Source organism: Kogia breviceps, chromosome 7 (assembly GCF_026419965.1).
Source record: "Kogia breviceps isolate mKogBre1 chromosome 7, mKogBre1 haplotype 1, whole genome shotgun sequence".
In the NCBI taxonomy this organism is placed as follows: Eukaryota; Metazoa; Chordata; class Mammalia; order Artiodactyla; family Physeteridae; genus Kogia; species Kogia breviceps.
This window is the reverse complement of record NC_081316.1, coordinates 102,622,097-102,646,788: the sequence shown is the minus strand read 5'-3', so window position 1 is coordinate 102,646,788 and position 24,692 is coordinate 102,622,097. Positions and strand designations below refer to the sequence as shown.

The window sequence follows — 24,692 nt, the reverse complement described above, 5'->3', positions numbered from 1 at the left end:
GTGGGCTGCGGAGGTGTCCTGGGAATTGAGAAGGCAGTAGTGCAGGAGAAACTGCATCACCTCATCCATCCATCTTACTCGGTGAATATTTGCTGAGCAACTGTTTATTGTGCTCCAGACCCTGAGCGAGGTGCTGGGAATGAACAGTGGAAAAGGGGGTCAACATCCCTGCCTTTGCAGGTTCCCGATCCAGTGGACGCCGGGCGTTACCCACAATCACACGGTAGTGGGAAAAGCTCCTGGCAGAGCCCCCGCTGGGTGTGGCGACCGCTGCCGCAGCACACGCTGCCCCGCCCCCGGGCGCTCTGTACCTAGAGGATGAGGCTGAGTGGGAGACAGCAGCCCCGGCGTGCCTTGGACCGGAACAAGTAGGTAGGGACCTGGTGAGGGCAAGAAGTGTGATGGTAGAGGACTTCCTCAATGGCGGGGCAGGAGGCCCCCTCAAAGAAGCAACCGCATAGCCTGCTCCCTGGTGGGCTCAGAACAGGGCAGTCAGTTGCCTGCACGCAGGGGCTTGGAGGCCTGGCACACCTTGGGAGCCTTTCTAGCGTGCACATCTATCTGGGGAATCTCTTCCCACACCACCCCTGTCCCGGGGATGCGTGGCCAGGCCCTGTGCCGCACTGCCTCTCTGCCCTCCCTGGCCCCGGGACCCAGGCTGTGTCCATAGCATGAGCAAACCATCTAGGCTGCGGCCATGGTGGGCCTCGCCCCAAGTGCTGTCCTGTCCTCATAACCCCGGGGGAGGAGAAGCCTTTCATGCAGGGAAGGTGGTTCCCCAGGTCTTTCAACTCTGCATCTTTTATTATTCATCCTGGCCTTTCCCTGACCAGCTCCCGGGTGAAGTTGCAAGAGGCTACTGTAGTCAGAAAAAAATTTTTTTAAAGGAGAGAGAAAAAGAAAAACCATTTGGGACTAGACTTTTAGGGTGCGGACCTTGGGGTGACTATGAACACCCTGATGGCCATTGGGGCTGCAAAGAGTAAATGAGTAGGTGCTGGGGTGGGAGGGGCGCAGGTTCGGGGGAGCAGCTTTCAGTAGTGGGGGGTTTCAGTAGTGGGAGGCCAGACTCTGGGCATCCGTGCGCCCGAAGTTCCTCTCCCGCCAACCAGGTGCCGCACTGCTCTGCTTCTGGGGGATCCAGGGAAGCAAGAAGCTGGCAGGAAGAGAGCAGCCCATCTTTGCAGAGGGAGATCCACTCTGGCTTTGTGGGGTTCCTGGGGGCAGGGAGAAGGAGGTACCTGGTAGAACAGCTTCCCGTTCCCTCTCCCATCCCACCTTTGCTACTTGGCAAATAAAGCAGGGTGAGAGCTGCTGGGCAGAACCCCTGGCCTGGAGGGGCATCTGGAAAGGGCTTTTTACGTGGTTGGAGTCCTGCAGCTTCGAGTCCACAGGCAATGCTGTGTGACCACCACACTTGCCTGCACTTTCTCCAGTCTTCACCCCGGCTCTGTCCTGAGACCTGGAGATGTGTGTGTGAGGCTGGAGAGAGGCAGGCAGCCTCCCCGCAACCTCAGGGGCGGTAGGAGTCTGACGGTGCAGATGAGGGGACAGAGGTGGTACCACCTGGGACATGGGAGAGGCTGGGGAGTTTGCAGGAACAAAGCCACAGCATGCACAACTTCTGCGTTTCCCCGACCAGGCCCAACTCCAGACACTGTCCCGTTGGCCTCACGAGAATAGTCCACGGAGGCCAGGCTCTGTGCTGCATCCGGGGTGGGGAAAAGATGGAGTGGACAAGGGAGGGAGGAGGACATTGCCTGGAGGAGACATGTTCTGTGGTCTAGTTCTCCCCGCAGCACGTGCTGCTCTGGGCTCCAGAGTCCGGAAGCCCGCAGCAGGGACCTGACCCGGCCCTTCTCAGCCTCTTGTAAAACCTCTTCTCCCCACCCTACACCCTACCCACTGTGCAGTTGCCGTCTTCATCCATTTGTCCCCTCTGTGCAGGCTGAGCCCTCACGTTGCCTCCGCCCATCGGAACATCAGCCCTGGATCCTACCCTCTCCTGGTAGATGCAGACGTGGCCACCTTGCTTTGCTGACATTGAACCCCCTGCCTGGCTCCTGGGGCCTCTCAGCGGTGTGTCAGTCAGCACGACCCACTGGTGGGACTTGCCCTGCCCTACAGCTGGCCTGTCACTACTTTAGGTGTGTCCCAAGAGGTCTCAGAGTCACAGTCCACACCAAGGCACTGAAGAAGAGCCGGCCCTTCCTCCCCTGGATAGGCTGGCAAAGAAAAATAGGCGGCCGCTTCCAAGAGCGTCCTCGCCAAAAGGCTGCAGAAGGTTAGGCTGTCTGTGCCCGCTTCCAAGAGAAAAATTCCTCTGACTTGGGAGAAACTGCAAGAAAATACTGTGTTGAGTGGTTACTAACAGCTTTGCCCTTTGACCACAGGGCATCCGGGTCGATCATTACCGCAAGCCAATGAGATAAGCATTATCTCCGTTAGATGATGCAGCCAAGTCTAAGGAAGTTTTAGCAGCCGAGGGTCACACGCTAGTGGCTGGCCCAGCTTCAGAGCCTTTTCGCTACCCAGCCCCCAACAGCTTCCCTCCTCATCTCAGCCCAGACTGGCAGCTACCTCTCTCCCTTAAGTTACAGTGACAACCCTGTGACTATATCCCATCCAGCAGGTACAGACGGAGTGAAGGAGGAGGACCGGGTGTGATGCGGAAATAAGCCGATGCAGTGATGCACTCACACCCAGGCAGGAACCTCACCGCAGGGGGTACTGGGACGGGGTGACCGTCTCCAGCTGGGCAGTCAGAGGAGGCTTCACACACAGGGACAGGCAAGCTGGGTCTTGAAGAAGAGGCAGGACCCTGACCCAGGAGCACAGCGGGGGGCGGATGGCGGGTGGAGGGGGCCTGTGCTTGTGAGCAGAGTGGCAGGGCCAGCTGTAGGACCAGAGGAACTCTGGCCTGGGGGCACTGGAGCCACTGCTGGAGGCCCAAACACGGCGGGAGTCAGGAGTCGTGTTCTATGGGCGCTGGTGGGGGCGGGGAGGGAAGGAATGGCCTCCAGCAGAGGACCAGAGCTGCCCTCCGTGTGTTCAGGGAGCCCTGGGGCCCCTCTGGTGCTCTGCCCGCTGGCTGCCCCTCCTCTACTCCCGGCCACAGGCCCGGAGACCGGCCTCCTCTTCCGCCAGCCCCTGTCATTCTTTCCAGGAGCTCCACCCCCCAGGTGGGCTTCGGAGGGACACAGTCTCCCAGTCCCCTCATTTCCTTGATGCTTCTAGGGTGCCTTTTCAGTCCAAGCATTCAGGCATTTTCCGCTGATCCCTGGGGGAACACTTGGTGACTGCAGCGTGAGGTTACACAGGTGCCGGGACTCGCGGGGCAGACGCCACTGGTTCCCAGAGCCGGCCTGCCTTCTGAGACATCACAGAAGCCTCTTTGGACTTCCGTGCTGCACTTCAACTCCTGTTGATACAGCTTGCCAACCTCCCTGTTCCTTCTGGTCTCCTGGCCTCACAATCAGGAGAAGCCCCCTGAGGGACGGCTCCTCCCAGCACAAAAGGCCTCCCAGGCAGAACAAACAGGGCCGTCTGCATCTCCGGGGACAGCCAGATAGGCGGTGCCTTCTCCCAGGACCCTCCTTGGGGAGGGATGGATTGGCTTAAGCAGCAGCATTGAGAGTGGGGAAGGAGGCTCCTGTCTAGATAAAGGGTAGTGAGTGGGTGGACAGGATAATGGAGAGAAAGGACAGAACCAGAACAATGGAGGAGAAGCAAAGTAAAGAGAGTCCAGTGCCAGCCCGGGATGTGCATGATCTAATTTCATCCCCTCCACAATACGCGTTACAAAGAGAGAGGCGGAGCTCAGAGTCTAGGAAAAGACCTCACCCCGGCTCTGCCAGACTACAAGGCCCTTCGCAGGCAGGACCCCTTTCTCCACCACCTGTTTCCTTACCCTACACCTGGCTGAGGGGGCTTTGGAATACGCGGTTCATTCCCATGGCACCTTCTCTCTGCTCGGAGCTCACAACTGACCCTCGTGTTGAGTCCAAGCTCTGGAATCATGAACGGAGTCATGGTCTCTTAATGAAGTACCCACCCTCCCCCGCCCTCGCTCTTCCGCTGTGCTGTCTGCACCCACAAACAGCTGGATTGCTCTTTCACATTCCCCAGTCTCCCCGTGCCCCGGCCTCTCCCACCTAGTCCGGGCCTTGCCCCTTGTCTGCTATGCCCTTGTCCTCCTCTAACATTGCAGCTTCCGGAAAGCCCTTCCTGATGAACCCCACTCAGCTTGGTGACTGATTGGATGGGGAGAGATGGAGAGGAAGAGTGTAGACTGAGCTGTCTGCTCACCAGCCACCTGTAGCTGCTTAAATTTTACTTGTTGGAATTAAAAACTGGGTCCCTCAGTTGCATAAGCCACATTTGAAGTGCTCAGCAGCACATGGAGGTAATGGCAGATGTGGAAGGTTTCCATCCTCCCAGAAAGTTCTGTTGGACAGTGCTGGTCCAGAAAGACTCCTAGGTTAGGAGTCCCCTCAGCTAAGAAGGACCAGGAGCAGGCTTGGGAGGGGAAGGGGAGGTTCAGTTTGGGACACTGAGTTTAAGGGTCTATCGGATCTTCACGTGGAAATGTCCAGTAGGAAATTAGGGGTTCCTATCCTCGTCTACCCCAATCTCCCCTAAACAGGTTTGAAATTCAACCGAGATCCTCTCCTTGGGAATTGCAAAGGCCTTACTAAAATCCACTTCTAAACATCCCTAGGAAACCTCTAGAAGGCAGCTCTGTTGAAATGGGACTCGGTAGATGCTGTGTGTGTCTGTAGGGTCTGTGTCTGGCTAGGGGTGGCTTGGGGAGGGAGAAGAAGGTGACGAAAAGCAACGATAGGGCTGTGTTGGCTGGAGCTGGCCTGAAATTGTGACCTCAGTTATCTCTTGGAGGAAGGGAGTAGAGAAAGCAGGGGTCTGAGGATCTCTGCTTAGACCCTGGGATCATCAGAGTTGAAATGAATCCTAGGGATGGTCCCATGTGCATCTCCATGGGACCTCTGCCATTTATAGGACCATAGGTGCAAGAAAAAAAAAAAATCATTTACCTTTTCTAACTGCATTCTTCAAAGTCTTTCCTCAAACTCTTCCCAATAGGATAAGCCAGACACCATTGTCCTTCCGTGATTCACTCCTGACCATTCGCACGAATCGTTCTGAGCTCGCTTGGCTTTGAACATGCAGCCCCCACGGCCCTTCTCTGGCTCGTGCAGAATCCTTGCCTTGGAGCTAGACTCAGACCTCAGGGTGTGAGGAGATGCAAACAGCACTGTGCCCTCTCCCTTTCCTCTTCCTGCTCCAGCGCGTTCTAGGAAAGACAGAACTCCCAGGGGCATTTTTAACTACAAGTTTTGCCCAAGGCTTAGTCTCAGGGAGAACGAGGAGAATGGGCCAGGCAGCTAGCAGGGCGCAGTTGGATGAAACATTCTGCCAAGTGAGCCTTGCCCCGGTCCTCAGGAGTCTCCACCCATCCAACCAGGAGAGGAAAAGACCACCCCCCAGGCTGCTGGCTGGTGACTGTCTTCATGGTGATGCTGAGAAGGGCCCAGACGCCCCCTGGTGGTGGTCCTCAGCCCTGGCTGCTCTCCAGCTAGTACCAGGATCCTGCCCTGGAGATTCTGGTTTAACTGGTCAAGGGTAGGGCCGGGTACTTTAAAAACCCTTCCATTCCTCCCCACCCTGCCGCACCTCACCCAGGAGATCCTAATGTGCAGGATTGACTTCTAGCCTTTGTTCTAGGGCACAACCCCATTCAAGGCGGCTCTCAGGACTCTCTGTGGTGGCTGTAGTCCGTGGCTTGGTGGGGTGAAGTGTCCATGAGGCTGGCACCACAGCCCAGAGACCACAGGATGGGAGAGCTGTGCCACCAGCTCTGCTAGAACGGACTCCTGCACTCAGCATGTCCTTGGGGCGACAGGTGTCTTCCGCTCCGCCTCGCTTACCCCACGCCCACGTGAGGCTGGTGACTGGTGGCCCCGCGCCTAGCCCATGAAGGTGACACTCAAAGGCTATCCTGCGGGTTGGCTGGGGTTGGAGCTGGCCAGTGGCTGGGGCAGAAGATTCCTCTTCTCTGACAAGCACACAACATCCTTGCGTTGGAGGGGCTGCTCCAGCAGTGTGAAGAGGGAGAGAGGGGCCGCAGAGGACCCCTAGGGCACCCGTCCTGCTCGCACCTGCAGCCCCGCCCCGTCCCCTCCCAACGGTGGGCCAGCCCCGGCAGAGCCAGAGAGGAAGGAGAAGCTGCTGGCCACTGAGCCCGGGACTGGTCACACAAGGCTAGTCTGAGCAATCCCAGGCCTGCCCCAACCTGCCCTGCAGCTCACGGACCAGGCCAGGCCAGCTGATGGGGGCAGGACAGAGCTCCCTGAGCCGCTGCCAGGGAGGAAGTCCCTGCCCGGCAAGCTCCACACCAAGCCCGGATACCTCCCCTCCAGGTATCTGGGCATCACCGGTGACATCACCACCGTCCCCCTCCCCACGTCTGCCCCCGCCTCCTCCCCAGCGGGAACTCACGCACGATCATACACACGCCACACCGCGCACGTGCACACGCATACGCCAGACTAACGCCACCAGCCCCCATAGCCAGCCTGGTGCCACGGGTCAGTCCGCCTCTAAGGCGGGGACTCAGATCCACAGCTTCATGATAGTCAGATTTGAAACCGGCCATATAACTGGACACAGCAAAGGGTGAAGGGTGAGGTGGGGGACCAGGGACCAAGCGTCCCATGCAGGATCACTCGTGGGCGGTTGGAGCAGACCCTTCCTTTCCCGCAAGAGACTGTAAGGCAGAGCTGGGCCCTGGGACCAGAGCCGCCAGGAAGGTGGTCGGTGCGGCAACAGGCTCTTGGCTGGGGCTTTGAACTGGAAGTGGAAAATTCCTCCGAACTTTCAGCTCCTGCCCTTGCACAAAGCACGGGGGTCTGGCTGTCCTGACCGCGCCCGAGGAAAGGGGCCAAGTCACACAGACGTGAGCTGGGAGGGAACACTTCCCTCTCCTCTGTGCCTCCCTCCTTCTTCAGAGAGAGTTCTAGCATGCAAGGGCCCCCGTGCACTCAGGGGCAAATTGTTAAAGGTGGCAGGAAGCTTGGGAATAAAGAGGGAACTCACTTTGGGGGCTTGAGTCCAGGTACAGAAGGAGGAGGCTGAGAGTTGGCTAGAGACACACATGGAGGAAGGGCCGAAAGGAGATCTCGGAGCCAGGGGCCCCTTCCCCAGCTACAACCTCAGTGTTCCTCTCCCCATCCCTCCACCGCCCAGGGGACCAGGTTCCCATCTCCTCTCAAGGTCAAAGGGGCAGCCGGCAAGGACAGGGAAGGGGCCCTGCCAGAAGCCCAGCTTCACTTCCACCAACCTCTCTGCCTTAGACAGGTAAGGAAACCGCAGGTTGTCTAAACTTCTGTCTGGGCTCCAGGCTCAGCCCCGGACAGAATGGCCAGTGAGGGCTCCTTGCCCTCTAGGAAGGCGACAATGCCCTGCTTTTAGCTCCAGAGGGCCAGCTGCAGAGGTGTGCAGCCTACCCTGTCCTGGGTGTCCAGCTGGGCACCAGCCTTGACCAGCACTCTGAGGATGGCCATGTTGCCCTTGAGGGCGGCCAGGTGGGCAGGTGTCCAGCCCACCTTGTTGCGGGCATGGACATCTGCATGGTGCTCCAGGAGGCTGATGACCCCCCCTCTGGACTGCCAGGTGGAGGGGCGTCCAGCCTGACTGCTCGGGAGCTTTGGGGTCAGTCCCACACCGCAGCAGTGCGGACACCACCACCTCTGCCCCATGACGGGCAGCCAGGTGCAGGGGGGTCTAGTTCATGCCTCCGGGAGCTGCCACGTCTGGGTGGCTCTCGGCCAGCAGGTGGATGATCTCCAGGTGGCCCTTGTAGGCTGCTAGATGCAGGGGCGTCCAGCCCTGGTGGGTCGGCAGCTCGAGGCTGGCGCCGTTCCTGAGCAGCATCTTGCCGATACGGTACTTGCCCCTGGCAGTGGCGATGTGCAGTGGGCTGGAGCCTCTCCGGTCAAGGGCATCAGCGGCCGCCCTACTCTTGAATAGGTGTTGGATGGCCCTCACTTTGCCTCGCTCCACCGCCAGGTGCAGTGGTGTCCTCAGGTTTCTCTGCCGAGCGTCCAGCCCGGCCCCCTGGCCTGTCAGCAGCTTGATCAGGCTGACGTGGCCAAAGTAGGCGGCCACGTGGACAGGGGTCTTGCCCTCAGCCTCCTGCAGGTTGGCGTCAGCTTGACGGGAGACCAGAAGCCATGCCACATTCTCAAAGTAGTTCTGCGCAGCCAGGTGGAGCGGGGTCCGCCCCTCGTGCTCCTGGCCATCCACACGGGCCCCGTGGTCCAGGAGGAGGCTGGCAGTGCGGTCAGCCCCCTTCTGGGCTGTGAAGTGCAGCGGGGCCCAGCCGTCCTCGTCCACCAGGTTGGCGTCGGCACCGTGCTTCAGGAGCAGGGCACAGAGGTCGTGGTGCCGGTCCTGGGTGGCGATGAGGAGGGGAGTGTAGCCGCAGGCCGTCTGGCAGTCCACGTCGACCTCCTGGGCCGGCAGAAGCCTCACCCGTTGCAGGAGGCCCTGAGCCACCCGGAAGTGGGAGGGCATTGACCTTGTTCTCACGGATGCCCAGCTGCTCATCGCTCAGCACCAGGCTCTCGCTGTCTGAGAGAGGCTGGACCCGCTTCAAGTAGTCTCCTGAGTCTGCTGGGAGGAAGGTGAGATTGAGAAGAGGACCTCTGACCTGTCCAGAGGTCATCTCGGCCATCCCCCTGCCTCCTGGAAGTACCAGCCAGGAACAAAGACATAGGAGGGACGGCAACGTCTTTCCCGGTATTCCGGATCTCTATGCAGGCTCCGCTGCCCTAGAGAACTGACTCTGGCAGTTCTTCCCATAAGGATGAGGCAGAAAGAGGCCGGGGTGCAAATCCTGACTCTACCTCTTAGCATCACGTGCTCTCTGCCTCTGAGTTTCCAGCTCCTGATCCGTAAGGGGTCACGAACAACGCCCAACCTCATGCTACCACTGGGAGGACAAATCATATCATGTAGGTAAGAACTTCCCCAGCAGTGCTTGGCACAAAGTAAATAAATGCAAATTGCAGATATATTTGCAGCTGAGCTCTGAGATCTGAACTCCTCCTGCGCCATTAAGGACCCGCTTCCTCCTGCTCTACCCAGTGGTGTATTAGAATTAAAAGCAACAATTTCCAAAACAAAAAATACCAAACAAATGAAAATCACTGCTCAGCCCAAAGCCCCAGAGATTCTGATTAAATTATTCTAGGGTGGCTCAGGCATCGTATACTTTTTCATTCCCCAAGTAATTCTAATATGCAGCCAGAGTTGAAAACCGATGTTCCTCCTCCCAGGCCAGGAAGGGAGGAGTCCGGCCTCAAAAGGACACAGACTTGAAGGGGAAGCAGAGCCAGGACCCCGGGGGCATGTGCATTTCTGGAGCATAGGGCCGGGTGCCAGGAAAGGGAACACGGACTCCTGACCTGTGACAGGCCTGGGGACGAGGGTGGGCCAGGGAGGATGGGGAAAGGATAGGGTTTGAGTCCACTTTCTCCTCTGCTGTGGGTTCTCTGGGTCCAGCTGTGCACTCTGGACTCACCGCTGTCTGTTAGCTCCTGGCTGATCTCCTCACTGACCTGGGGAGGGGGAACCAGAAGACACGGGGTGGATCAGATGATCAGGGCAGTGCTGTCCTATGCCGGCCTCCACTCCTCCCTTCACCTGTCAGGACTCACATTCCACCCTGTCCTAGGAGACCCCCTCCTCTCTCATATCCCTGCCACCAGCTGTGTCTAGGGGAAGCCCCCGAGCAGAGGAGGTCCTGCCAGAAAGAGGTGGCCCAGGGCCTTGACTTCCCCTTGGGCCACAGGGAAGGCAGGGCGGCCCTGTGGGTTCAGCCAGGAGCCCCACGGAAGCCCACAGCTGGTTCTCAGGTGAGGGAAAAGACAGCAGAGCCAGGATGACGCTGACCCATAGGGTGTGAGAGCCTGGGAGAGCCGAGGTCTCCCTCTGCAGGACAGGCTCTGTTTAATGTCACACATGTGAGGGATGGCATGCTCTTCTCAGAGGCTCTGAGCTATGGCTACCACCGGCCCATAGAGCATCTTTGAGCAAGTTAAGAAAAGGTGTCCCTGAGTGGCTGCCTGGCTTGGCCAGCAGAGCGTGCACGGCTCCGGTCCCCACCTGCCCCTCAGCCAGGCAACCTCGTGAGGAGGGACCTGTGTGCGCGTCCTCAGTGCCTGCCGGAGACCAGGCCCACGCCACAGGCACTCACCTCCCGGGGCCGGCGCAGACACGCTGTGCAGGACACCTTCCTGGCCTGGGCCTCTCGCTCTCTGGGTCAGTCACAGGACTCTGGAGCAGGGACAGCAGCATGTCTGTCTCCACTGTGATGTCTGCTCCACGAAACAGAGAGAAAGCAAAAGAAGTGACAGGCTGGCCTGCAGTTCTTCCTCATTTTAAATACCCTAATATGTCCCATGTCCCCCCTCCCCAAACCCATCCCTGGGCTCAGGGGCTTCCACACATGCGCACTAGGAGGCAGGCAAGCTAGGGTCCCGCCTTGGCTCAGTAGGGCCACTTTTGGCAAGTCTCTGACCCTTTTGGAGGGTCAGACCTGTTCCATAAAGCAAGGGGGCAGGACTAGGCGATCGCTAAGATGCTCACGCTTACACACATGCATACATTTGCACAGTCCTTAAAGGAGTGGGTGACCGCAGAATCCATCATGCCTGTGATCTCATGGTCTGCGAACATTTTACAAATGAGGACACTGCAGCCTGAGACGATGCAGGCTAACTGGAGTCTGATTTTGAACTTTGCTGGATTATCCAAATTCCCTGACAGTCTATTTACCTGCCACCTGGGTGGCAGGGTTGGGGGTGAGAGAGACGGGAAAGAACACTTTGAAGCAAAGGAACTAGAGGCAGAAAGTATGGTCTGGGCTGAGGGTTGCCCTTTCTTTCACGGTCATGTGAGCTCTAGAAAGTAGGGGGAAGAAGGAAGGAGTGTGAGGAGGGGAACCCTTAAAGAGCAATATGGTCCCCAACAAAAACCTGCCTCCTGCCCCTGCCCCCACGAACCCCCAGCCTCCCAGTCCCTTCCGGGACCCCATCTGACGGTGCCACTGTCGCCTACTACCTGAATACGGTTTCTTCTGAGTGAGGATCTCCCAGGTGATAATTCCGAAGCTGCAGACAGGGGAAAGTGCCCCCTGAGTGGCTTTCGCGGATATCCAGCAGGGGGGCCCCACGGACCACACAAAACCCAGGCAATGCCTCTCCAGAGGCCAGAATCCCCCTGCATCCCCCCTCCTCCCACGTGGGCAGGGAGGGGCCAGACCTCATCCTTGTCCTGCCCTGCCCTTTGGGCCTTGGGGTCCAGGCAGGGCGTCGACAACAAGCTACATCCCGGGTACGTGGCCTGGAGCCCAGCCTCCATCTCACCTGTACACATCGTATTTGGGCCCTGGGCCCTTGCTGCTCTCCAAGGACATCTCAGGGGGGATGTAGCTGAGGGTGCCTTGCAGAGCTGACCTCTTGATGTACTGCATCCGGGCCGACTGTTCCATCCACTTGGACAGGCCGAAGTCCAAAACCTGGGAGGAAGCCCGGGTGGGGACAGGGGGCAATGCAGTCTTGTCCCCAGAAAACTGCCTGAGTTTCTCATCCCACTACACGACCCTATCTTGGCTGCCAGTGTAGTGTAGCCGCTGAGACCGTAAGCTCTCTCGCAGCACTGCCATGTAGCACAGGATGACCTCGAACAAGTCACTTATTTTCTCAGAGCCTCCATTTCCTCATCTATAAAAGGGAAACAAGACAAGTACTTAACTCACAGTGCTATGATGAGCATTACATAAGGAAATATGCAAAAGGCACTTAGAATAGTGCCTGGCATATGGTAAGTACTTGGTAGGTGTGGCCATTACCCAAAGGGACTGTGCATAAAGTGGCGTCTTTGGTGAGCTTCTGTTCATCCTACTTTCACGGGCCCTGAAGCATTGACACCATATATATTTGTCTCTGACTCTGCTTCCATCCACAGATTCATTCATACATCAATAAATTGACAATTCACTGAGTGCCAACTAGGCTGGATACTGAGGATCAGGCAGCAGATAAGAATGATGAAACCCTCGCTCCCATTACTCTCCTAAGTGCTTATTCAAATAGGGGGTATAGTCACTAATAAAATAGTTTCACAAATGACTATATACTTACAATTGGGGTTAGCAGTATGAAAAGAGAGGTACAGTGAGGGTATATAACAGGGGCCCACGGGGGTGGATGAGGGAAAACCTCCCTGAGGAGGTGCTGTTTAAGCTGAGACCTGAAAGATGTGTAGGCCTTTGCTGGATAAAGAGGGAGTGGGGGAACACTGTTCCTGGCAGTGGAAACAGCACGTGCAAAGGTCTTGGGGCAGAAATGAAAGTGGGGTGTGTTTTAGGAAGTGAAAAAATGGCCATCATGACCTTTCTTAAGAACATCTCATTTATACACATTCTCACTTGAAGCAAAGAATGGGATAGAGATTATTCTACCCACATTAGAAATGGAAGACTGATACCCAAAGAGGGTTTTTGCAGATATCCTGATACCCAGTTTCATGCACCAAATTTCATTGTGCATCTATCTGTTTTAGATGTGATCCCTGCCTTCGGTATTTGTCCATGAAGGGAGCTGCTTAAAACTCTTGACAGGGGACTTCCCTGGTGGTCCAGTGGCTAAGACTCCACACTCCCAATGCAGGGAGCCCGGGTTCGATCCCTGGTCAGGGAACTAGATCCCACACGCATGTCGCAACTAAAGATCCCGCATGCCGCAACTAAAGATCTCACATGCCGTAATGAAGATCTGGTGCAGCCAAATAAATAAATATTAACAACAACAACAACAACAAAAACTCTTGACAGGCCAGTCAGGCAGTAAATAATCCTGTTCATCTGGAGAAGGCTCTGGAGTGAAATGGGGCAGAGGGGTGCACTAGGGTCCTTATCTTGACATGCATGTGGCTGTCCAGGAGGACGTTGCCTGGCTTGAGGTCCAGATGGAGCAGTGGTGGGTTGATGTTGTGGAGGAAGTTCATGGCCAAGCCGGTCTCATGGATGATGAGGAACTTGAGCTGCCAGCAGAGGCTGTGGGTGGGCAGCATCTTCTCCAGGGAGCCATTGGCCATGAACTCCATCACAATACCCAGGGGCTGCTTGCATACCCCGTAGATGGACACGATGTGCTGAAACTTGACCTTCTCCATTTTGGTTGCTTCTTCAATGAGGTAATTCACATCAGAGCTATGGAGGGGCAGGAGCGAGAGATGGAAGGAGCTGACCCTTTAATTACAAGAGCAACTAGCAGGACACACAAACTAGACTTGATACCAGGCTCTGCAGACCCAGAGATGCCTTGGGAGCTTGCAAGGTAATGGAGGGGGAAAGAGAGACACGAGAGGATGCCCAGTGGATGCCTAGATTAGGGTCCAGATGGCTCCAGCAACAAGACTGGAAGTAAAGGGGTCTGCAAATTTAGGAGCCAGCCCATTCTACAGAGGCGGCCACAAAAAGCCTGCCGTTTATTCTGGCCACTTCTATATGTCTACCTCCCCTAGGAGATCGCAAGCCCGTGGAGGACCAAAATGATGCCTCCTGCTTCTCTTTTAAAATATGATTTATTGAGGAACCACCCCACAATGGTCAGAATGGCCATCATTAAAAAGTCTACAAATAACAAATCCTGGAGAGGATGTGGAAAAAAGGGAACTCTCCTACACTTTTGGTGGGAATGTAAATTGGTGCAGCCACTATGGAAAACAGAAAACTAAAAATAGAGAGCTACCGTGTGATCCAGCAATCCCACTCCTCGTCATATATCCAGACAAAACTATAACTCAAAAAGATACATGTACCCCTATGTTCATAGCAGCACAATTCACAATAGCCAAGACATGGAAGCAACCTAAGTGCCCATTGACAGATGAGTGGATAAAGAAGATATGGAACATATATGCAATGGAATACTACTCAGCCATAAAAATGAAATAATGCCATGTGTAGCAACATGGATACAACTAGATATTATCATACTAAATGAAGTAAGTCAGAAAGAGAAAGACAAATACCATATGATACCATTTATATGTGGAATCTAAAATATGACACAAATGAACCTATCTATGAAACAGAAGCAAGGACACAGAGAACAGACTGGCAATTGCCAAGGGGCAGGGAGTTGGGGGAGGGATGGAGTGGGAGATGGGGTTAGCAGATGTAAGCTTTTATATATAGAACGGATAAACAACAAGATCCTACTGTATAGCACAGAGAACTATATTCAATATCCTATGATAAACCATAATGAAAAAAATATTTTAAAAAATAATGTATATATATGTATATGTATAACTGAATCACTTTGCTGTACAGCAGAAATTAACACATTGTACATCTCAATATCTCAATAAAAATATTGAAAAAATATATCATTTATTGCCTTTTTGATGATGAAAGTAATATATATACCTTGTGGAACATCTAGGGAATAGAAAAGAAAATTCGGGAATTCCTTGGCGGTCCAGTGGTTAGGACTCAGTGCTTTCACTGTGGGGCCTGGGTTCAATCCCTAGTCGGGGAACTAAGATCCCGCAAGCCTCATGGCACAGCCAAATAATAATAATAATAATAATTAAATCATCAGTAACCCAACCTTCTAGAGTTGGCCTCTGTTAATAATTTAGCGTATCCTTTTACAATACATTTCAAGGACGCTCTCTCCTTTTCTCCCTCCCTGTCACTCCTTTCTCCTCCACTTCCTCTTGCCATCACATAGTGTGGGCTGCTTTGCGATCTGCTTTTCCCTGTTGGTGTCGCAGAGCACTTCCTGCATCGTTATTCTCTCAAAGCAAGCTCGGTAATGGCTGCATGGGATTCCATTCTGGAGATGAAGTGTAAGTTTTCATCTCGGTACTCCCCACAGCACATGGCCACGTACAGCACAAGGCATCTTGTTGAACTGAAGTCAGTACTTAAGAGAAAGTCTTACAAAATAAGCATTTGCAAACTTTGCACCCTTTTCACTGTACGTGCCACAAAACAGTAAATATGCAAATTGTTATAAATTGTTCTGGGATTGCAGGCATGAAGATTAAGGTGAAATGACATTTTTAAAAAGCAGAGTATTTGCAAAGCTGCATTGGCACTGCAGTCAGAGGCTGCTGGAAATGTGCTCACAGGGCCTCCCTGGGAAGCCAGCCAGAAAGCACCTGCTCTCCCTCGCATCTGGACACGTTGGCTAGTCCCGGTTTCGTTCTTGTCTTTACTTCTCTACTGTTCAAAGACTCTCCCCTCCACCTCTGCAATATATATATTTTAAAATCTGTCTCCTCTTGTACTTTTGAAGTCGCAAGAACTGAGAAGCCATCTGTCATGAAGTGGAAAAAGCAAGGGGTCTGGGATCGTATTGCCCTGCTTTCAAATCCCAATTTCACCTTATTCTCTGTATGACCTTGAACAAGCAAACTCTCTGGGCCTCAGTTTCTTAACTGTAAAATGGGAACAGCAGTAACTTGCACAACTCCCCTGGACACGCCGACTTCTTGAAAGTGTTTGCTACACCTGTTGTCTTTCTCTTTTCTTCATCTCCCCCCATCCCCTTTCATCTGGTTTCTGGTCTTAATACCTCACTGACAGGCTGTTGGTAATCACCGATGACCCCCATGTTGCTGTAGCCTACAAGCAATTTTCCGTTCTCAGTGTAGGGTCAGCGCCTACTTTGCAGGCTCCTACTGTGCTACCTGATCATTAGGCCCAGTCCCAGGCCCTCTTCTTTCCTCTTCTCATTCCGTACTCTGTCTCGAGGCAATCTCGGCATCTCCAACTGGGTATTTGACACTTTACGTGTCTAAAGCTGAACTCTTGATTCCCCCCTCAAACCCGCTCCCCCCTCAGCCTTCCCCATCTCAGTGAACGGGGCCTCCATCCCTGTAGTCCTCAAAGATCTTGCTTATTTGCTTCTCTCTCTTCCCCTCCACCAGCAGCCAGAGTGGTACTTTAAAAATGTCAGTCAGAGCATGTCACTCTCTGCTCAGGACTGTCCAGTGGCTCTCTTCTCATTCATAATAAAAGTTAATCTGTGATACAAACCCTAGGACACCCACCCACGCAAAGAACCAAAGAAGGGTTCCTGTGACATTTAGTCCCTCTCGGAAATCTACCACCAAGCCTTATAACAAATTTATAAGCAACAACAAAATTATAAGCATTGTCAGAGTTTCGTGCAAGGCCCTTGCGGTAGGGTGGAGAGCTGCAATTGGTAAGTCAACCGTGTGTGTCTCGCTACCACTTACACTGAGATTGTAACAGCATTTTTACTTTCTGTAAAACAAAGAAGCTTGGTAAATAATATCTTAACATTTGGGGCAAAAGAGCCCACAAATTACTATTTTTTGGAAGATCAAAAATTGTTTTTGGAAGATCAACTACTCAACTCTCCTTAGGTATTTTAATCAAAGAAAATGTCAGGTGGTTTGTAAGGGATATAGATAAAAATATTTGTTTGATTGTTTTCTGTCTTCCTTCATTAGATTATAAACTCCACAAGGGCAGAGACTTTGTTTTGTTCACTTAGTGCTTAGAATGAGTGAACGTCATCTATGCCCCAGCTTCAAATACACCTATAACAAATGACTCACAAATTTTAATACTGTCAGCTCAGAGCTTTACTCTGAAGTCTACTTGACAATTCTTGGTTGTTTAAAGGCACCTGAAACTCAACATGGAAAGCTTTCCTCTCTTCACCCACTTAACTCAGACTCATCTTTCATATTTCAGCTCAAGTATAACTTCCTCGGGAAAGCCTTTTCTTATCTCAAACTCCAATAATAAGCCTTCATGGAACCACAACTCTCTCCTTTCTTGCACCTCTCACAGCAGCACACTTACATTTACACGTGGGGTTATCTGATTAATGGCTTTTCTCCCCTATCTGCAAGCTCCAGGAGAGTATCTCCAGGGCCATGTCTGTGGCATTCATCATTATATCTCAGGGTCCAGCACAGAGCCTGGCACACAGTAGGTGAGCAATAAACATTCATCAGAAGGACAAATGAATGAGATGATGGAAGGAGGATTCAGCGAAGTCATACTCATGAAACTCCTAGTACAGCACTCCACACGTGGCAGGCATCGATTACCGTAAATCCCTTAGTCCTTTCCACCCAAGGATTCCTGGAATTGGGAAGGCAACTGAGATGGGAGTTACTGTCAATGTCTCATGAGTAGTCTTGACAATGCCATCTGTTTCCTGTTGTTCTTTGCTTCAAAGGCTGTAAATGATTTGAATAGATCCTAGAATAACCTGACTCTACTCCCAAGCCAGGATGTTGAGGGAAGAAGGTGGGTGAGTCTGGGGCTATCTCACTTTGCCCTTATTCATTAAGCAGGCGGGGGTCTGGGAGTGAGAGAAGGGACTTGGGTGTGTGGGACCGGAGGCTGTGTCTTGGGAGCTTGCATAGTGACCACAGAGAATGACCAGAAAAGATGCCAATAGGAGCTGCTCCCTGCACCCCCAAGGCGCTCTAGGTGATGTCCCAGGAGGCTTGGGAGGAGGACACGGGCTCTGAGCAAGCCCAGCCCTGCCTGTGCTGCGAGTTGGGGGGTGCGTAGGAGGGTGGCAGAAGGTCCTGCAGAGCAGTCATCACCAAGCTGACACCTGGAAGGAAGGTGAGGCTGGAAAGAAGGAGGCAGGACCAGTTTGAGAGGTTGGACGGAACAAAGGCATATTTGGAGGGTAGTTCCTGCTCACCTTTGACCTCTGTGGATTTCACACATAGGTTTCATTCCACAAACCGAGCCAAGTTTATTTCAGAGCCGGAAACAGACAGGGCTGTGTCTGGGGAGCTCAGGCCACAGGACAGAGTTTAGAAAAGTGGAGAGGACAATCCTCAGCCTCAACCCGGCCGCCCCTCCCTCGGGAGCGCCCCGGGCCTCGGGTTTCCCTCCGCAAAAGGAGGGGGGAGGCAGGCGGGTACCTGATGGTGTCAGGCTGGGGACAGCAGGGGTACTTGATGGCGTACCCGGTCCGCCAGCGCTTGTGCCGCGCCTGGAACACCTGGCTGAAGCCGCCGCTCGCCACTGGGCGCCAGGGGCCCTCGAAGTCGTCGCGGGTGAAGACGGGGAGGCCGCCCAGCCGCTGCTCCACGCCCGCGGCCATGGGGTCGGCGCGGCCCGGGCCCTCCAAGCCCCGCGCGCTCCCGGCCGGCCGGGCTGCACCCGCCGCTTCCTGCGCGGCAGGTCCCAGGAGGGTGGGGACGGGGAGACGAGCGGCCCTCCCTCCTTCCCCTTGCGAGCGAGAAGGCACTGGTTCAGCCCTGCGAGGGCGGGGAAAGGCAGCCTGAGCCCTGAGGCCCTGGGCAGCAATGGGGGCCCGGACCGGAAAGAGGGTTCGTCTCTGCGCAGCACCCCAAAGACGCTGCCCCGCCCCAGTATCCTTCCTCAGTCTCGGCCTGTGCTTTTTTCCCCCCAGCTTGATCCTGGGTAGGTGCTGGGAGTGGAAGGTGTCCTGAAATTAGGAACAGGAGTCTGGCCAGAGCAGCTGACCCCCTTTGATTTGGACCTAACTCTACGCGGAAGTAGATTCATTTATTCATGCAACTTGTAAGTCCTGAGGGTTTATAAAAGGCTCAGGGCTCTGCCAGGGGTCTCCACTGTAGAGCTAGGGGCCTGGAACCCACCCCTCCATAGCAAGTCTGGAGTAAAAAAGTTGTAATGGCGATATTCTGGTCTGAATCAGTTGGCCTGGCTGACTTAAGCTTCCTTTGTTGTTGATGGCTTTTTGTTTGTTTCTTTGCCAGTCAGTCTCTGCGTGCAAAAGGTCACCCAGGTGGGGTCAGCAGGATCCATGGGGTGAGAGGCTGGACCTCTGTCTGCAGGGAGCTCCCCTTCTTGGCACTGCTTTTGGCCCCAACCTGAGAGGGGTGAGTGCTGGGTCTGGGGTTGACCACGGGGGTGGTGAACTCCTTAGCCCAGTTACTGGGGTGGCTTGTTGCCAGGGACCAGAGATGAGGCTCAGGGAACAGCTGGAGCATGACTGGGGCAGCCTGGGAGGAGATGAACACAGAGCAGGGTGGGGCTGTGGAGGAATCTTGGTCAAGGGCTCAGTGCAGAGACCTGGGGCAGAAGGGGAGAAAATGTACCTGCAGAGGCAAACGTGGCTTCTGGACAGATGTGAAGCTGTCCTGGTGGGTAAGGTTAGCCAATGGCAGAGGGAAGGGAGGTGTCCTAGGGAAGCACATCTGGATGGCCTCCCTTTTCCTTTCTCCGAACTCCCCACTTCCTTCCTCTTTCCTGGCATCCACTGTGGGAGGTCCCTTGGTCCTTGTCTGGGGATACAAGTGAGGATACAGGAAAGCTTCCTGGTGCTGAACCTGGGCGGTGGGGGGGGGCGGGGTGTCTCTCGGTTTTGGGTCCATGGACTTGCCCTCTCACCTGAGAGACCCCCAGAACAGAGAAAATTATAAGTGCTCGAACAGGTGGCTTTCCCAGGGCCATTCCAGGGTAGGTGCTGCTAAAGGAACTGTCACAGAGCAGTGGAGGGTAGGTCCCTTCTCACCTGCAGCTGGGCAGGTGAGCCAAAGTCCACAGGGAACCCCCAGAGTGACCATCCTCAAGTTTGAGGAGCCTGCCTACCAGAGGAGGACATGCCTTGCCTTTGGCCCTAACCTGTAGAGCCTTATATCCTGACTCCTTCCAGACTTCTGGGGAGCAGTGTGGCCATGATAGGTGAGCAGGGACCCCAGGTGGGAGTTGGGGCATCTGCTCTTCCCATAACAATTTACCCGCCTTCCCCAGGATGAATTCTGGCGGGCAGAGTGAAAACCGAAGATTGGCCCGGAGACAGTGTCACTACTGAGCCTTAACTTTGTCCCAAGATCAGTAGTTCCTTTACCTGCTGTACAAACTTGATAGATACGATCTTGTTTAAATCCACAGCAACAGCATGAGGTTAATATCTCCCCATTTGTGAGGGATGGGGGAACCAGGCTTGAAGACAGTAAGTAGTGAATGGCCACATAACTAGTAAGTGGGAGTTGAGATTCAAACCCAGGTCTGTTGGGTCGCTGTGGAAAGGGTTGGGCATAACAGGAGCCTTTAAAGGATATGGGGGAAAAGGAGGGAAGGGGGTCATGCTCCCTGGAAGAGGGTGGAGGCGATGGAAACTGTTCCAGAGCAGGAGACATACCCCAAAGACAATGTCAGAGGGAGGCCCTGGCTTGCTTTGGTTGGAGCAAGACAGGGCCCGACAGAACTTACTGCCCCTGGAGCAGCCCTGCCTACTCCTGACAAGTCTCAAACCCTCCCCCAGGGAAGCTTGGAAGATGACAGAGGATATTACTGTCAAGGAGATCAGGAGACCAAGGAGAATGCTTCTCAGCTTCTGCTGGGTGGGTGAGCATGGAGATTGGGAAGGTGGCCCACTGGACCTAAGGAAGGTTGGCTCTGATCTCTGACCCTCAACATGATCTATCTAAGCCACTGGGGGGAATACCAGGGTCAAATGGCCTGAATCCATTAAGGAAATTCCCCTTGGACCAGTTACACTTGAAGTGGCTCTCTAGGGAGAGCAAGAAACCAGAAGCTGCCATTGGCCCTCTGCAGAGACCATCACAGGAGTGCTGGAGAATCATCCCTGTGGGAGGAGATACCCAGGGCTCAAGGCAGGTGTCAGAATCCCGAATAAAACTCTTCTTCATTTCTTTACGGGTGGGTGGAAGGACACAAAGGACCTGGCATGTGTTACTGTTGACCTATCTGTTGCAACAGCCAAGCTGAGGGATTAGGCACCCCCAAGGCTTCTGAAGAATCTGGCAAAATAGATATGTGCATATATCTATAACTACAAAATAGATATATACCTGTAGCTGGGCTCTCTAAAGTGGGCCAGGACAAAAGCCTAGTCGTCTTCGGAAAAACTCTGAGAGAAGTAAGGGGAGGGGCTCTTTCTGAATGTAAAGTCACGGAGGCAAAGAGTTCCTGGATCCCTCATTAATAGGTAGGGTGATACTTAGGGATCTGGGAAAGAACAAGGTCAATCTATAGACCGCTGATATTTTTTCCCAGTGGTCTGAATGCAGGAGTTCCTAGGTCCTGCCTGCCTAGGAAGTCCACAGCCAGTGGGTGGAGAGCAGAGAGCTGGAGAGGAAAGCTCCGCCTTCACTGCCCTCCTACCCATGAACGGGGATGGAAATGAACTACTAGGGGAGTCTGACCATGATCCAGTCCCACCGGAAAGAGCAAGAAACAATGTTCTAACCGTAGGAATTTTGCTCCCTGATGCTCCGAGTGCTTCCTGTTGACTCTATCAATATATTTTACTTTGGCAGATCAGGGATGAAAATTTTCTGGACTCAGAATTATTCAATGAATTTTGGTGTCTGATTGTTCTGGGGGAGGGCCTGCCACCCCCAGACCAGTGAGTTGGTAGTGCAGCTCTGCAATACTTTGAAAGATGCTGAAATCCAATATGGGCCTTTCCCCAGACCACAGTGACAAGCTCTTTGCATACAGGGAAGTTCCCCAATCTGTCCCCATTCTCCACCCCGCAAACATGTCACAGAAGGACACGTGGATAAGTTGTGGCAAGCTCCAACGTCTGGTAGCCCATGAACCGAGGTGAGGGCAAGGTTAGTCAAGATGAAGGAAAGTGTTCAAGAAACCGGGACACCTGCCCAGGAAGGAGGACTCTCCCAGAAAGAAAGGGAAGGAATGAGACAGTGGCAGCAGGGCTTAACTGCAAGAGCATGTGAGTCAGGTAGACCTGCTTTCAAACCATGGCTTTTTTCCTACCACCTGTCAGCAGTCGGCCCTTGGTCACATTACCAAATCTCCCTAGGTTCCTCCGTCTGTGAAATGGGATGCTAATATAATACAATACTCATTTCAGATGGTTGCTGAAAGGATTAAACTTTAAAAAATATACCTAAAAGGACACCCATAGGCAAAAATATGAACCCACCTCAACCTCACATTATCAAAAAATTATCTCAAAATGGATCATTGACTTAAATGTGAAATGTAAAACTATAAAACTTTTAGAAAAAAGAATAGGTGAAAATATTCTGAACCTAGGGTTAGGCATAAAGTTCTTAGGCTTAACACCAAAAGTAGAACCCACAAAAGGAAGAGTTGAGAAACTGAACTTACTCAAAATTTAAAAGTTTCACAATGTGAAAGATCCTGGGATGAGGATGAAAAGTCAAACTAAAGATGAAGAGAAAATATTTGCAAAGCACATATTTGACTAAGTGCTAATTTTCTAGATATCTAAGGAACCCTCTAAATGCAACAGTAAAAACAAACAAACAAAAAAGCTATCCAACTAGAAAATGGAGAAAAGACATGAACAGACATTTCAATGAAGAGGATATACAGATGGTGTAACAGGGAAGAACAAACCAGACTCCATATTAGGTCTGTTTCTTTTACTGTAACGTTTGTATTCTATTGCTTTTGCTTCAAGTTTAGAATGTTGCCTGTAGACTGAAATATACAGGATAGCCCATTCTCAAGTCTCTGACATTTAAGGGTATAACACTTTTCCATTCAAATAGAGAGAAAAAGTGCAGAACAGAGAATAACATTTGTCTTGTTGGAGGTTTACAGGAACGTCGTGACCTGACCTAGGTGGACAGTTGCAAGAACAAAGGATTCCTACACCAAGAAGTGTGCACCAGCCAACCATGCCCCTCCCTCATCTGGCCTTTAAAAATGCTTTGCTGACTATTTACAATAGCCAGGACATGGAAGCAACCTATGTGTCCATCGACAGATGAATGGATAAAGAAGTTGTGGCACATATGTACAATGGAATATTACTCAGCCATAAAAAGAAACGAAATTGAGTTATTTGTAGTGAGGTGGATGGACCTAGAGTCTGTCATACAGAGTGAAGTAAGTCAGAAAGAGAAAAACAAATACCATATGCTAACACATATATATGGAATCTAAAAAAAAAAAAAAAAGGTTCTGAAGAACCTAGGGGCAGGGCCAGGACAGGAATAAAGATGCAGATGTAGAGAATGGACTTGAGGACACAGGGAGGGGGAAGGGTAAGTGAGAGAGTGGCATGGACATATATACACTACCAAATGTAAAATAGAGAGCTAGTGGGAAGCAGCCGCATAGCACAGGGAGATCAGCTAGGTGGTTTGTGACCACCTAGAGGGGTGGGATAGGGAGGGTGGGAGGGAGACACAAGAGGGAAGGGATATGGGGATATGTGTATACGTATAGCTGATTCACTCTGTTATACAGCAGAAACCAACACAAACATTACAACATTGTAAAGCAATTACACTCCAATAAAGATGTTAAAAAAAAATGCTTTGCTGAAAACTTTCAGGGAGTTTGGGTTTTTTTGGAGATGAGCCACCCATCTCCTTGCATGGCCCTCCAATAAACCTTTCTCTGCTCCACCCTTCGACGTTTGGGTTTGTTTAGCCTCACTGTGTGTCGGGTGCATGAACTTGCATTCAGTAACGATGGCTAATAAGTGCATGAAACGATGTTAACATTAGCCATTAAGGAAATGCAAGCTGCATCACTACACACCTATGAGATTGACTCACATTTTAAAAAGACATCACCAAATGCAAGTGAGGATCACTGAGATGTTGCTGGTGGGAAGGGAAAATGGTACAGCCACTCTAGAAGTTTCTTATAAAACTAAACATACAGTTACCATACAACCTAACAAAAGCACGTTGGGCGTCTGTCCTAGAGAAACGAACACATATGTTCACACAAAAACCTTAACCTCAATTTTCACAGCAACTTTATTTGTAGTAGCTGAAATCTGAAAACAGCCTAGATATCCTTCAACAGGTGAATGTTAAACAAACTGGGCTATGGATACTGTGGAACACTCTTCAGTAATAAAAAAGAAGGAACTAGCGACGCACGTAACAACGTGATGAATCCCCAGGGAATTCTGTTGAGTGAAAAAAGCCAATCTCAAAAGATTACATTTCTATTAGATTTTTGGAATGACAAATTTCTTGAGACAGAGAACAGATTAGTGGTTGTCAGAGGTGGGGGGTGGAGGGGACGTGACTATAAAAGGGCAGCACAAGGTACTGTCTGTATCTTGACAGTAGTGGTGGTCACAAGAATTACACAAGTGATAAAACTGCAGTGAACTCAACACACACACACGCACACGCACACACACGAGTGCATTAAAACTGGTGAAATTTTGAATAAGATTTGTGGATTGTATCATTGTCAATTTCCTGGTTGTGATATTGTGCTACAGTTATGTAAGGTGTGCCCATTTGCTTGGTGAAAGGTGCAAGGGATCTCTGCATTATTTCTTACAATTGCATGTTTATCTATAATTATCTCAAAACAAAAAGTTTTAACAGTGCCTTTAAAGCCCTCTTCCTCCATCTCATCCTCTAATTTCCCTCTATCTTCTTCATCCTCCTCCCATTCCCCCTCCCCTCCCCCTCCTCCCCCCCTCCTCCTCTCCCTCCTCCTCCTCCCCCTCCTCCTCCTTTTTCTCCTTGTTATTTCCAGGCAACATTACATTCTCAGAAGAAAAATCTTTCCGTTACAGCAGAAAGAGAGTGAGTAATATAACATTTGCCACGGAAAGCCTGGAAAATACCTGACACCCCCCCCCCCCTTGGACACACAGAAG

General features: G+C 52.4%; 1 protein-coding gene across 1 annotated transcript; it reads right to left on the bottom strand.

Annotated features, from left to right (window-relative positions):
- Window positions 1–6,510: 6,510 nt before the first annotated feature.
- Window positions 6,511–18,206, bottom strand: ANKK1 (ankyrin repeat and kinase domain containing 1). The gene is given in 10 exon segments (XM_059070274.2): window positions 6,511–7,674; window positions 7,676–8,589; window positions 8,591–8,688; window positions 9,602–9,638; window positions 10,277–10,330; window positions 10,333–10,397; window positions 11,143–11,192; window positions 11,448–11,599; window positions 12,988–13,294; window positions 18,025–18,206. Coding segments are annotated over 10 exon segments (2,139 nt in total). The 3' UTR covers window positions 6,511–7,394.
- Between the last annotated feature and the right edge of the window lie 6,486 nt (window positions 18,207–24,692).